This window comes from Drosophila guanche, unplaced genomic scaffold (genome assembly GCF_900245975.1).
Source record: "Drosophila guanche unplaced genomic scaffold, DGUA_6, whole genome shotgun sequence".
In the NCBI taxonomy this organism is placed as follows: Eukaryota; Metazoa; Arthropoda; class Insecta; order Diptera; family Drosophilidae; genus Drosophila; species Drosophila guanche.
The window spans coordinates 4423942-4436606 of NW_022995743.1; the positions used below are offsets into that span (position 1 = coordinate 4423942).

The 12665-nt window shown below is 46.5% G+C and overlaps 2 protein-coding genes across 3 annotated transcripts; one reads left to right on the top strand and one right to left on the bottom strand.

Annotated features, from left to right (window-relative positions):
* The first annotated feature begins 5742 nt into the window (after window positions 1-5742).
* LOC117592296 lies at window positions 5743-7646 on the top strand. Of its 2 annotated transcripts, none has more exons than XM_034285966.1 (3): window positions 5743-6431; window positions 6493-6686; window positions 7490-7646. In XM_034285966.1, the coding sequence occupies exons 1-3, from the start codon at window positions 5789-5791 to the stop codon at window positions 7595-7597; spliced, it is 945 nt and encodes a 314-aa protein (XP_034141857.1). In that variant the 5' UTR covers window positions 5743-5788; the 3' UTR covers window positions 7598-7646. The 2 variants fall into 2 exon arrangements, with proteins under 2 accessions (XP_034141857.1, XP_034141856.1); XM_034285965.1 differs by having other exon boundaries at window positions 5751-6431; window positions 6502-6686.
* A 2444-nt stretch (window positions 7647-10090) lies between these two features.
* LOC117592383 (glutamate transporter polyphemus-like) lies at window positions 10091-11807 on the bottom strand. The gene is made up of 6 exons (XM_034286093.1): window positions 11728-11807; window positions 11623-11670; window positions 11424-11574; window positions 10883-11362; window positions 10642-10820; window positions 10091-10586 (listed from the first exon to the last, which is right to left on the bottom strand). The coding sequence occupies exons 1-6, from the start codon at window positions 11736-11738 to the stop codon at window positions 10091-10093; spliced, it is 1365 nt and encodes a 454-aa protein (XP_034141984.1). The 5' UTR covers window positions 11739-11807.
* Between the last annotated feature and the right edge of the window lie 858 nt (window positions 11808-12665).

Below are 12665 nucleotides of genomic sequence, written 5' to 3' on the forward strand. Positions count from 1 at the left end.
GGGATATGCACAAAGAATGTTTATGCGTCGTTTATACAGAACAATTTGAATATTTTATGGACAAAATTCGATTTCTCTCCCCGCCCACACACTCTCTCTTTCGCACTCACTCTCCCTGCCTCTGCGCCAGCACGTGCACTAAAAAAGTTTTGCATATGGAAATTGATTTCCTTTTGCCCACATCGACATGTAGTTCCTATATGCCACCCCCTTTTCATCTCATTCCCTCCCCCACCAAACATCTACCATAAATACTTGTGTGTTCGTGTCCAGTTTTTGGTCATTCACACGCACGTTTAGGCAATGCCGAAGCTTTGGTCATTTCGATGCTCCATGCTCGATTCTCGACTACTTCGACAGTTGTCAGGCGGCAGGGCAAAACGACCAAAAAAGAACAAAAGTCATTTGCACCTCACTTTGGGGACAAACAAAAGTTTGAGTTGAGTTTTTGCCTTCCTTTTTTCTATGTTCGGTTTTCTGCTGTTTTCCATTTTGAAAAATGTTGAAACGAAGCAATTTATATGCAGCACGTGAGGCTGCTGGCCTCTTACTACTTACAACCAGTCATATTACGCATACGCTACGTGGTGCCACTGCCGTATTATCAGCATGGACGATGGAGTAACAAATGGAAGCTGTGGGAGCCAATGCAGAAAATGACATGTCAACTAGGTAGAGGGACGTTTGCTCAGAATATGGGGATGGTAAATGGAATAGAAATGTATTTGCTAGAAGAAACATTATAGTTATAAGGATATTAGGAACTAATCTACCAAACTCACTACGCAAACACATCAATATTTAACATTTAAAATTCGAATATATTCCCGAAAGTCTCCCATTTAGTGGGTATCTTTATCGTTCCATCGGCGTTGTGTGTGTCCCCTGAAAATATGCAGTTTGTAGTTTTGCCTAACTCTCGCTCGCTCTCTGGCTTAGTGTGTGCCACAAATCAAATCAAATAAAGTCCCTGCTGCACATGGATTTCGTTGCATTTGCAAGCTAAAATATTCGAAAACCTAATACGGCGAGGCCTCAAAAGAGCGGTCAAGCCACATGGGACATGGGAGCGACATTGTTGCAGTTTATCAAATATTCAATATACATGCATACATGCATACACGTACGAATTTATGCACATATTTCTCTTTTTATTTATTGTTGGTGGCACAATTTTTTTGTACTATTGATATTCGATATAAAAAATGCATGTGCAACGCGATGGGCTGGTGGCTGGTGGCTGCTTTTGGGCTCTTGGGCATTTAATGAAATTGTCACACCATGTATCACACTTTTTTTGTTGGTTTTTTTGCCCAGCATTAACTATTTGGATAATTTATGGCCTGCAAAGGGGGTGTGGGTGAGGGAGTTGCAGGTTGGTGTTGGTGTTGGTGTGGAATATGGGAAATTGAAATGTTCTGCCGCGCGTCTCAAATAAATGTCACATGATTGTCGTTCAGTTCTTGTTTTCGCTGTCGTTGCTGGATGCTGCTGCTGCCGCTACTGCTGCTGATGCTGCCCCGAGGCGTGCACAAACAGCTCAAAGTGAAAAGTCTTAAATAAAAAATTTATAAGCTTAATAAAAGCGATGCAGCACACGAAATGAGGAGTTGCAAGAGGTGGAGGGATGGCTATGTATTCTGCAGCACGACTCTGTCGATCCCCTGTTATTCACTCTACACACAAACACACACACACACACAGCGGGACAGAGGGAAAGTGAGCTGGAGAGAGAGAGTGTGAGAGCGAGGGAGCACACACGACAAACTTTCAAATCGGGAGCTACGTGCGTCAAAGCCAAAAAGCCCCAACTTTATATCGCGAGCTGTTTGGTTCTCTCATCCCTCTCATTCGTTTCCTCTCTTACCCTCTCTTTGCTTCGCTTTTTCTTTGGCAAACTTCAAAAGACTTTTAGCTTATTTTTTAAGTCGTTTTTTTTTTTGCTTTTGCTGTTGCTGTTGCTTCTGCTGTGCTATTTCTATTTTATTTCATTTCATTTTATTTTTCTTTGGGACAAGTTTCCTGCTGTTGTTGTTGTTGTTGTTGTTGTTCTTGTTGTCGTTGCCTATTTAACCAGAATTTCGAATTGCCAAAAGAAAATGTTGTATTTATTTAGTTTAATGCGGAAATCCCCCATTGGCCTGGTTCCCCATAGGGTTTGGGTAGCATAACTTATCACATACTCGCCGTGAGTATGCCACAAAATGAATGCTTGGGCGGGTGCTGAATTATGTAATTAACTTGTTGCACGCTTTCGCATTTGGCCACAACGAAAATACGAGAACACAAACAAAAAAAAAACTATTTGCAATCTGGGCAAAACTAATCGCATGTATCCGGCAAATAATTCCGCCACAAACGTACCCCGGACCCGTATTAGTGGCAAATTAAAGCGGCCATAAACACGGAATCATCGCATGCAAGAAGCTCCTCCACCCACACCCACGACTCTCACCCAAGGGAGTCCAAGTAAAGTCCACATAAAAATTGTTAACGGAAGCGAAAATTAATTAAGCCACAAGCCAAGGCCAAAGCACGCACTGGCACGCCATTGCAGGGTATGAGAGGGTTTTGTTTTTGCCAGAGGTTCTCGCTGCCAGGGATCCACCTTCTGAGGCTATGTGCTCCCGATTCGAAAAATATTGAACGTGCTCAAATATTTGCCAAACGTGTCAAAAGCGTTAGAACATAGCCCCATGGCCTCACAGCCACTCCACTCTTTTACCTTCATAGCCCCGCCGTCAGCCAACCCCACAGCCTCCCCCCTCAAGTCTCACACACCACCACCATCAGCGTCGTGCTCCACAATTGATTGAAGGCTGAGTAGGAGCATCAGTTCGTTAAACCCTTGCAGAGGGTACAAAGATTTTTCGAAAGAAGCGGAAACAAATCCTTAAATTGTTCTACGATTATCTGTTAGTGTATTTAATGCTTCGGTTCTCCCTTCGAGTCAGCTTTCTGGTTGGTTTTGTTATGGTTTAGTGACATCTTTTGCTGGATGTAGAACCAAAACTGATTGACGGCTGACGTGGACAAGTCAATGTGGAGTACCCATTTATCGATTGATCTTTAAACAAGCCAAGCAAAATAAGGTAGAGAGCGAGAGAGAGACAAGGAGGCGTGGCAGGGCAGGGAACATTAAGTGCGAAACAGATTACAAGTCCAAGTGAGCAGCAGCAGGGTGAGGGGTGGATGGAATCCTAGCAAAATCTGGCAAAGAAGTTTGCTTGAACTGGGCCTCAGACAAGTTAATTTATGGCAGTCACTGAACCATCCACCAGATAGTGGGGCAGGCAACGTCTGCTGATGCCACAACTCAAACTGTTCCACATCCCCATCCCTGCTCTGTTCTGGAATCCGATTTTCTTCTCGCTTTCGGTGTGTGTGTGTGTGTGTGTGTGTCTGTTTATGTAGGGTACACGGTATAGTGAAAGGGTATATTGGTTCGTAATTTATGTATGTTGGGGGCGGAAGGAGGTCGAAAGTCTTGTGTCCAGGCAGAATCACTTTTGGCTATGGAACGATGACGATTAATGATAGCAAGAGGAAAGCTTTTGAACCTCTCTGAAAGCCACAAATGATATAAAAGCTGGCTGGCAAAAATCAGCCAACAACACACAAAAAACAATAATATAAAAGATACGTTTTACTGCGGTTTCTGTCGATAGTTTTCCAAAATCTCTCAAACATTTTTCTTTGGTTTCTTCTGACATTTATCATCTATCCACCCAGAGCGCGTAGAGACAGCAAAACACCCAACAACAAGTAGAAATTCCAGCGTATCTTTTAGTCTTAATGCCGAACGAAATACTTTATTTCTTACTTGATTTTTTTTGTATTTTCTTCCTTTGTTTTTCTGGCGCAGCGGCGGCTGTTTGTGCGAAAAACTTTTGCTAATTTGCGGTAATGTTAATGCTGAACTTTGCACAAAATTAGTCAAGTTCTTGGCTCTTGGCGCTACGGTGCTGCGGATTAAGCGCAATGTTACGCCAAAAGTGTTAAGTTGGAAATAAATGTTGACACTTGCGGTAAAGCGGAGGCTCTTATGCCGCAACATAAACAAAAGGCTCCGGCGCAGGCAAATCACTTTAAAACCACGCTCCACACACACACACACACTCGGTCGGAAGGGGAGGGACGCGCTCAGGCAGCATGAAATTAACCGCCATGAAGGGTCCATGGACGAGTCCATGGCAGGCGGTGGGGTGGTGTTCTGAGCCATGTCACAGGTGCGTGCCGCTTCCTACTTTTGCGCAATACTTTGGCTACACTTTGGACCGCGGCAGCCGGACTGCAGTTAATTAAGTGGCAGGCACGCTGGCTGGCAGGCCGGCAACCGCAACGCAACACAGCAGAGCGCAGCACACCTTTATGGCAGCTGCTGCTGCTGCGCTGGTATGCCCCAAGTGCCTGCCAAAGTATTTTGTATTTATGTGTGTGTGTGTGTGTGTGTGTGTGTGTGTGTGTGGTGTAGCAAGAAATTAATTTATAAGTTTCGGTCCGCGAGGGCCAGAGGATTACTTGCCGCCTGACCTACGTCCTTCCCCCCGCAGCTGCCATTTGGCAGCTTTTGTTTACTGCCAACGCAAGAACTTTGCGGCTCAAAAGTTCGACTATTCGGGAGGGGTGGATGGGCTCCAAAAATTTATCAAGTGTCATACGTTATGATAGGTGGCAGCCACTGGTGTTCCAGGTAACAGTGTTCCGGCCAAAGTTTTAATCAATTTATGGCTTAGTTAAATAATTTATGTAAAAAATTGGCGCACAACCAGCAAGTAAAGTTCTGCAGCGACAGCCAGACAGAAGGACAGACTCATAGACGGACCCTTTGCTGACGTTGACAACGATACAATTATTGGTTTTGTAGGCAGAGGCAATTTACATTCCCATTTCCCAGCGAGCGAGTGTCTGCCTATGTGGATGTGCGGGGTGTGGGGGGTATGGGGGCTGTAATAAATCAAACCAAGTGAATAAATCATATCTGAGCACGCTAACAAATACTATATATATTTATTCGTATAGGGGCAGCACCAGCAGCAGCATGGGGCAAGAGGCATGTGCAGAGAGAGAGAGTGTCACAGTTGACACATGCGAAAGTGAATGCCGCGCGGCAAACGACAACGGCAACGACAACGACGACGACGACATGGAATAATGACATGAAAATTGACAATTTTATTCCTACTTAACTTGCTGAATGAGCAAATGAATATATCACAGTCAGCGCACAATCTATGCACAGAGTATATCCGCATACATATGGACGTACATGCGAGGGTTCATGAGATGTAAAGGAGAGACAGACCTGAATGAGTGACACATTCTCGTACTCGTACAGTGAGTAACCGAATGACATTCAAACAGCTGTCAAAGTGTGAATATCAGAGCGACATCAGGGAAATTGCGGGCAAGGGGAGTGTAGAGTTTTCCCGATCCAACAGATTTTCCTTACCCCATCAAACAGGAAGCTCACATTCAAATAATTTACGAGGCTTGGAGCCTGCGGTCGTGTTTTATGGCCTAAACGAATGGCATTTGGCACGGGCACCGGCCAACACACAGATAAGCCAATATAAATCAATACGCGTATTTGATAGACTCAAATCTTTATCGAGTGACCGACCACCAGCAGAGACTCCTCTGTGTTGTTTGTTGATTCAATTAGCGGGACAAAGCGCTCAGCAATTGGCGCCGAGAGTCTCCAAATTCTCCACGGCAGCAGCAGCAGCCACCCATCCGAGGGGGCAACCAGAGTATCCCAGTGCGTTCAGTGGATCACACATCAAATATGAGAGTGCAACGGACACCACTGCGGCATCTACTGCTGCTGGCACTGCTTTGTGCATCTAGTATTTGCCTATCGTTCGGCCACAGCGAGGAGATTGTGCTGGTGGAGGACATCATCAATGTGCAGGATGCGGAGCAGACAGAGGACAACAGCAGCAACATTGCACTGATTACGCTGCACGACTCCTCCAGCGATGAGGACAAGGAAGAAAAGAGTCTATCGAATGGGTCGGATGATCTGATATTTCTCTCGAACAAAAGCCAGAGCCAGAGCCAGCCGCTCTCAGAGGATGTGTCCGCCTCCGAGGAGCAGTCTGAGGAAGAGGAGAGCCAACCGCCAAAGGAGAGCCCCGCCTGCCAGCCCATCGATTTGAGTGCCTTTGTGGCGCTGATCCCGGCCCGCGAAGTGCAGTCGATTGCCAGCCACTATTACCACCACGATGCGGAGGTGCAGCGGGCCTACACCTTCCTCTCCACCAGCTTCGTTGCCATCAAGCATCAGATGCTGCAGCTGCCCGAGGTACTGGCCTTCACACGATACCTGAATGCCAGCGGCCTGGATGTGATCAAGATAATGGATTCCCTGGCAAAGGCCAGCAAGCCCTCAACCCTCGATTTGGCCAGCAATTCGGCGGCCGGCAATGGTGCGTACACGTAATATATTCTAAGTTCGTTTTTCGCCTGTAACTGCAAAGATTTCTGGAACCACTTTAGCCACGACCACTACCAGAGAGCCACTCAATGGCCTGCACGGGCTGGTGGACAGCATATTGGACATTCTGCCGCAGGACCAACTGCTGGCCACCTTCTTCGACAAGACCGAAAGCGACAAGCAGTTCGCGGCCCTCGTTGACAGCATCGGTACACCCAAGTTTGCCAAAATTCTCAGCAATCTTCAGGTGAGCAGCCATGCCCATGGCAGAGGTAACCTCTGACCTCATACCACATACATACCCCCAGCCCCACGTCAGGTAATTGTATTTCGGTTTTTGGGGACACGCTTTGTTTGCTTTGAGCTCCGCCCGCTGCTCCATCGCTTTATTTTTCCTCTATCTGTGTGTGTGTGTGTGTGTGTGTGTGTGTGTGGAAAATTGTTTAAAGAATTCCATTTGAAACGAAGGTCGACCGTGTGGCTGGCTCCTTAATAATTTCCCAACGCGACGTGAGAGAAATTTACAATTGACTTTATTGGCTTTTTCCGAAAGGAAAGCCGGAAAAAGCAAAAAAAAAAAAAAAGCATAAAAAGGTGCAGGTTAAAAGTGGGCAACTTTTGTATGCGATTCGGTATACAAATCAACTTCCGTTGACTCGAATGCCGAATGCCACAAGCCGTATGCTGTGTGCCGCATGCCGCATGCCACATGCCTCATGCTGGGGCAGCCTTCCTTATTGGCCCACGAATTTTCAAGTGCCAAGGCGCTGCCCATGCTGGCCCCACCAATTTTTTGTTGGGCTCTCTTCTAATTGGCAATTGAGCTGCGGTACGTGCTGCACATATTTATGAAATCAAATCGACAGCCAGCCACAGCGGACATTATCACAGCTTGGGAGTTACTATACGAAGATTTATCCCATGAAATATTACTTTTAATATCATTAAAAATAAATACAAATTCCTCTCACATTTGTAACAAATATACAAAAAAAAGAAATGCATTTATTAACTCCACTCTAATATTCTCTATTTTATTGCACCTTCCAGAACTCCGTGCCGCTGCGTAATTTAATCTTTGTAATGCACTCCAATGGCATCTATGTGGAACGGATTGTGGAGTCGCTCAAATCGTACTTTTTCCTTGCCAGCTTCTAGCTTTCGCTGTGCACAATAAACGAAAACAAAAGAAAATCAAACCCAAGCAGAACCCCGACAACCAGTCCAGTTTTCTTCTGGTTTGGGGGGGGGGCAAATCGATCCGATGCTGCCGCGAATTATTTAGCAGGTGCAGCAGCCGCCCCACGAGACGATTGACATCTCATCTTCACAAAAAAACAGGAAACTTGAGCATATTAATAACACCCCCCAAAAAAACACACACACCTCATACGCCTCACCACCCCGCAGCGAAAAAGAAAAGAGGGTTAAATGACGTCAAAAGTTTATCTACGAAAAAAAGTTGCCTCTTCCATTTGCTGCGGCTGTTGGCTCTGATTTATGCCCCGCCACGGAAGAGGCATAGACTGGGACATAGACTGGCAGGGCACGAGGCAGTGGCGGAGGCAACGCAACAGTTGCAACTCTCTTAATGTCGGCGTTTATTTGAATAAACTCAAACTTTGATTTCACAGGCAGCGAGCACCAGGAAGCGGCAAAGGCAGCGGCAAAAAAGTTGCCAACTTTTTCGGTTAACTGATTTCCACACAGACCCAGCAGCAGCACACCTGCAACCATGCCCCGAGAAGCTGGGGCAGAACCATTTCCATTCCCATTCCTCCAGCCCGAAACAAGAGAGGGAAAAACAAGAACAAAAAAATTATTTTATTCTCGCGCCCCCCAGGAGACTCATAATTTAGCGCGAGTATATCAATAAATTACGCATGCCACAGGGGGTGGTGTGTGGGTGTGTGGGCAGGTGGCAAAAAAGCAAAAGAGTCATGGAGGTTGATAAAGGAAGATAAAAGTATTGAAAAAGTATCCAATTAACTGCCTAGGCATGATGCAACGTTGACCATTCCATGGAGGCTGTTCTTTTGGGGTTCTTTCTGCTTATGGGTGCCCCGCCTTGCCACTTCCTTGGTTATGTCAAACCCCCCGCACAACGTACGCTGGCATAAGTTGAACGTCACAGGCATCAGACAGAGTCGACAGCAGGCATCAGACAGTGGCCAACATCAGGCTCCATTAATCAATTACAGACGATAGAGAGACAGAGAGAGAGAGAGAGAGAGAGCAGCTACCCCACGTGGCAACTGTTGCCATGCCACAATCTCAGTGAAATTCAATCTCCTGCTGCAGCCAATCCGACAGCCGGCTTACCTTTGCGACAGACATCATTGGATTGCCAAGGCATTGCCAGGCCTTGCCAGACATTGGATTTTGCAGATTGATTATGGCGACACAATTTCAGTTTCACATAGAAAAGCACTTGACACGAATCGAAATCTACATCAGAGATAGCCGGTAAAATGTCGCATAAAATATTCGAAATGGGCTGTAAAGGAGTGGCTCCTGCTATCTGGTCACCAGAGGGAGGAGTGGGAATATAATCTGTGCACCTGCTAAGACAAATCTAAGGCATTTCGATGCTCCGAGACTACCAATTCCTTCAGCAGTTTCTGCATGATGATGATCTTTTATTGCGTTCTCTGTGTCTCCCTCTCTCTGTCTTACTCTTCGCGGCAGAGGGGGTGTGACTGTGGGGACTGGCCATAAATAACAACAATTTAGCATTCACAAGTGACGCAGTAAAAATTTATACGCTCTCGCACATTTTCAATTTTCTGCAATTTTTCTAGCAATTGTGTGAAATTCCTTGCGGCCATTGGGCAGCAGCAGCAGCAGCAGCAGTGACGCCACCACCAACCAGTCCAGCGGCAGTGGCAGTGCCAGACGTTGCATGGGCCAAGGACACAGACAGATTTCTACTCGTGTGTGTGTGTGTGTGTGTGTGTGTGTGTGTGTGAGAGCATTATGTGCCGCCGGACACTTTTAGGGCCACACAATTTAGAGACTTGGCTGGTCTAGATTTTCCATTCTTTTGCATGCCCTGTACAGAGGATTGTAAGGGTTTGTTGGACATTGAATGACGGCTATCCACGCGCTTCCTTACAGTCTTTTTTACACTCCAACTCTCTTTCAGTCTATTCCATTTCCTTTTCTCGATGAGAGCCACCATCTAAGTGCAGGATATCTTTGCGTCGCTACACTATTTGTCGCTCTTCATATGTTGTGGACAAACTGAATTCATTGTGAGTCTGTCCTTGGCTTCGTTTTTTTTTTACATATGCTCTCTCGTCTCGTTGCTGTTACAAGTTATGCATGGAATTTCAAGCTGCTGCTGCTGCTGCTGCTGCTGCTGCTCCTAGTCCATCCTTCTGCAGATCTCCTGCTCCTGGAATTCTGCTGGACTAGTCTTTGGTCACACCACACAGTCTGCTGGTATTTTTTGAGGCGTTGCTTGTGCGAGGCATTTTTGTAAGCCATAATTCATTGATTTTACATGCCAAGTTTTCCGCTTGCCTCATGCTCGTGTTTGTTTTTTTTGCTCTCTCTCTCTCACTCTAGCTTTAAGCCCTAACTCTCTGCCAAATCCCCTAAGACTCCCCCGATCACCATTAAAATTCTCACAAAATCGTATCTATTGATCTAATTTAATGTCATGCCAATGTCTGTCAGAACTCCAAGCGGCATCTTTTCCAAGTTGGATGACTTTTTGCCACCGCCGCCATATTCATCGATCATGTCCAGGACGGACAGGGTACAGCAATAGGCGAGTATGACCACGCCAATGATGATCAGCAGAATATTCTTGACAAGCTTCCACCGCAACTTGCCATAGGTGTAGGGCTCATGGTAGTTGAGGCACAGATCAATGCAGGCGGGAAATACCAGATTGAGCAGCGAAATGGTAAGGGCGCCCACGAAGGCCACCAGGGGGCCCAGATTGGGGAAGGCCACCGCATTGACGGTGCTCAGTACGACAAAGAACACCCGAACAATGTACTCGACAAAGTGCGGATTCCTTAGTCGATTGCCGTGGTTCATGTAGTGATTGAAGACGATGTCAATGGTGACATAGCCGGACAGGGGAAACGACAGGAACAAGGCCAGGCTGATGAACGCCTTGGAGAGCTGCGAAATTCTGCAGGATAATACTATAGAGGGGGTCTAAATTTCTAGCTTCTAGCTAAACTCACACTTCATCGGTGGGCAGATTGAGGGTTACGCTGCCGTGAACGTGTGGCCCATACTGCCAGTAGGCCATGATGGAAAAGAACAAATAAGAGATGACAACCACAACGGCGGACAGATTGAGAACACCGAACCAGCCAATGTAACTCTCCGGATGGGACATTTCCGACTCAATGGCCAGCATCTAAATGGGATGGGGCTATGGATTAGGAGTGGGATTAGGAGTAGAATCAACTCATGGCTTACCACTCCCACAGAGCTCACAGAGAAGAGGACGATGCCAAAGAAGAGTGGATACTTGGAGGGTTCGTTGAACATCGGGCGATCGGACAGGGGTGGCAAGTCCTGAAACAGGTAGTAAAAGATGAGCAAGAAGCCCAAATACATCGAGATATTGGCCACCATGTTGAAGGGCACCAAATACTTCAGATGCCGAACTAGAAAGAATGGAATGGAGCACAGTCCCACGATCGCTATGTAAATGCGCAGATCAATGGCCTTGGCATAGTGCTCCACCAGTTGCTTTATGTTGACAGCCACAAAGACGAGATAGACAACGCAGATGCCATAGTGGGAGAGGCTGAGCACACCGTCCACCAGGTAGCCGGTGGCATTGGCCAAGTACTTGCACCACTTGGGACCCTCGTTGAAGGCAAACACCATGGTGTCCGAGAAGTTGCAGTAGCCCTGCTGCTGCCGCCGCGCAGACTCCACCATGCACATGATCTACAAAATATTCGAGGCAGTGGTCAAAGGAGGGTAACATCGTGTAACGCTGTGCACCCACAAGCAGCGTGATGCCATGGATCAGCATTATTGTCGTTAGAGTCAGCAGAATGGCGCCGCACATCCATCCCGTATAGGAAAAGGCCATGGGCAGTGCCAAGATTCCTGTTCCTATCACGCCCTTCAGCAGCGACACAAAAGCTCCCGTATTCCTGGCAAAAACAAATGAGAGCCGTTCATACATGAACTTAATGTCTTACGTGATTGGAGCTTCCACAACACGGTTATCATACGGATTGTAGTCTTTCCTGTGGAGTGGATTGGGGAGTCAACGGAATCGAATGCATCTCCCAGCACACACTTACTTTTCCGCCATGGCAAGCGTTTCGTTTGGAATTCAAACAACAAATTTAATTCAAGTATTGAAAATCTCAAATGTGTATTGGACGTTGACTGATGGGATACTGAGTTCAGTTAGAGAGGGAAATGTTAACTACCTCCCGTAGCTGCTTGGGAAAACTCCTGGGAACAGGTAAATCAAAAGGGTATGAGAAGATTTACACTCTTGTTGCTCGTGAGAGTCCCGAGTCTCAGCAGACATTAATAAACGCACACATCAAAGTTGGCATTTGCCAAATAAAATAAAATTCAATTTAGGCACACAAACCCCATGGAAAAGCGACAAACTTTGCGGAGAAGACTTTGGGATACTCTAGCTCTGATGCTACAGAAGGGTCTATGGTAGCTTATAGCCAGTTTATATTCCACACTGAGGCAGGGTATGCACCCACAACAACAAAAAAGGGCCACCCAACCAAAGGCCATCCTCCCCTGATTCAACGTAAAAGTGTTTTTGGGCCGCAGACTTAAGCCGGAATGCACATTAGCATGGGGGAGTACTCGAGCTTTTACTATTATTCACTCCTACTCGGTGGGTGTGGGGGGGGTGCAGAGTGGTGGGTAAACAGTAGTCAGAGCGGAAGAGCGGATGGTTAAGGTTCACCCACTTACGAGCTGCACTCGAAACTGAAATCAAAATAAATGTCAACACTGGCTGTCACACACACAAAGCCACACCAAACCCAAACCCAATCTTCTCTTTCTCTTCCTCTCTATCTCTCTCTCTCTGTCTGGGACACCCTCTATACGATATACTCTCTATCCACTCCATACACTTTATTCTAACCTCTGCTTTGGGGGTCGAAGTTTTTGACTTTCTTAATGACAAACTGTGGTGACGGTGCACAGTGTTGTTGCTGCTCCTGCTCCTGCTCCTCTTCCTCCTTCTTCTCATCCTGCTACT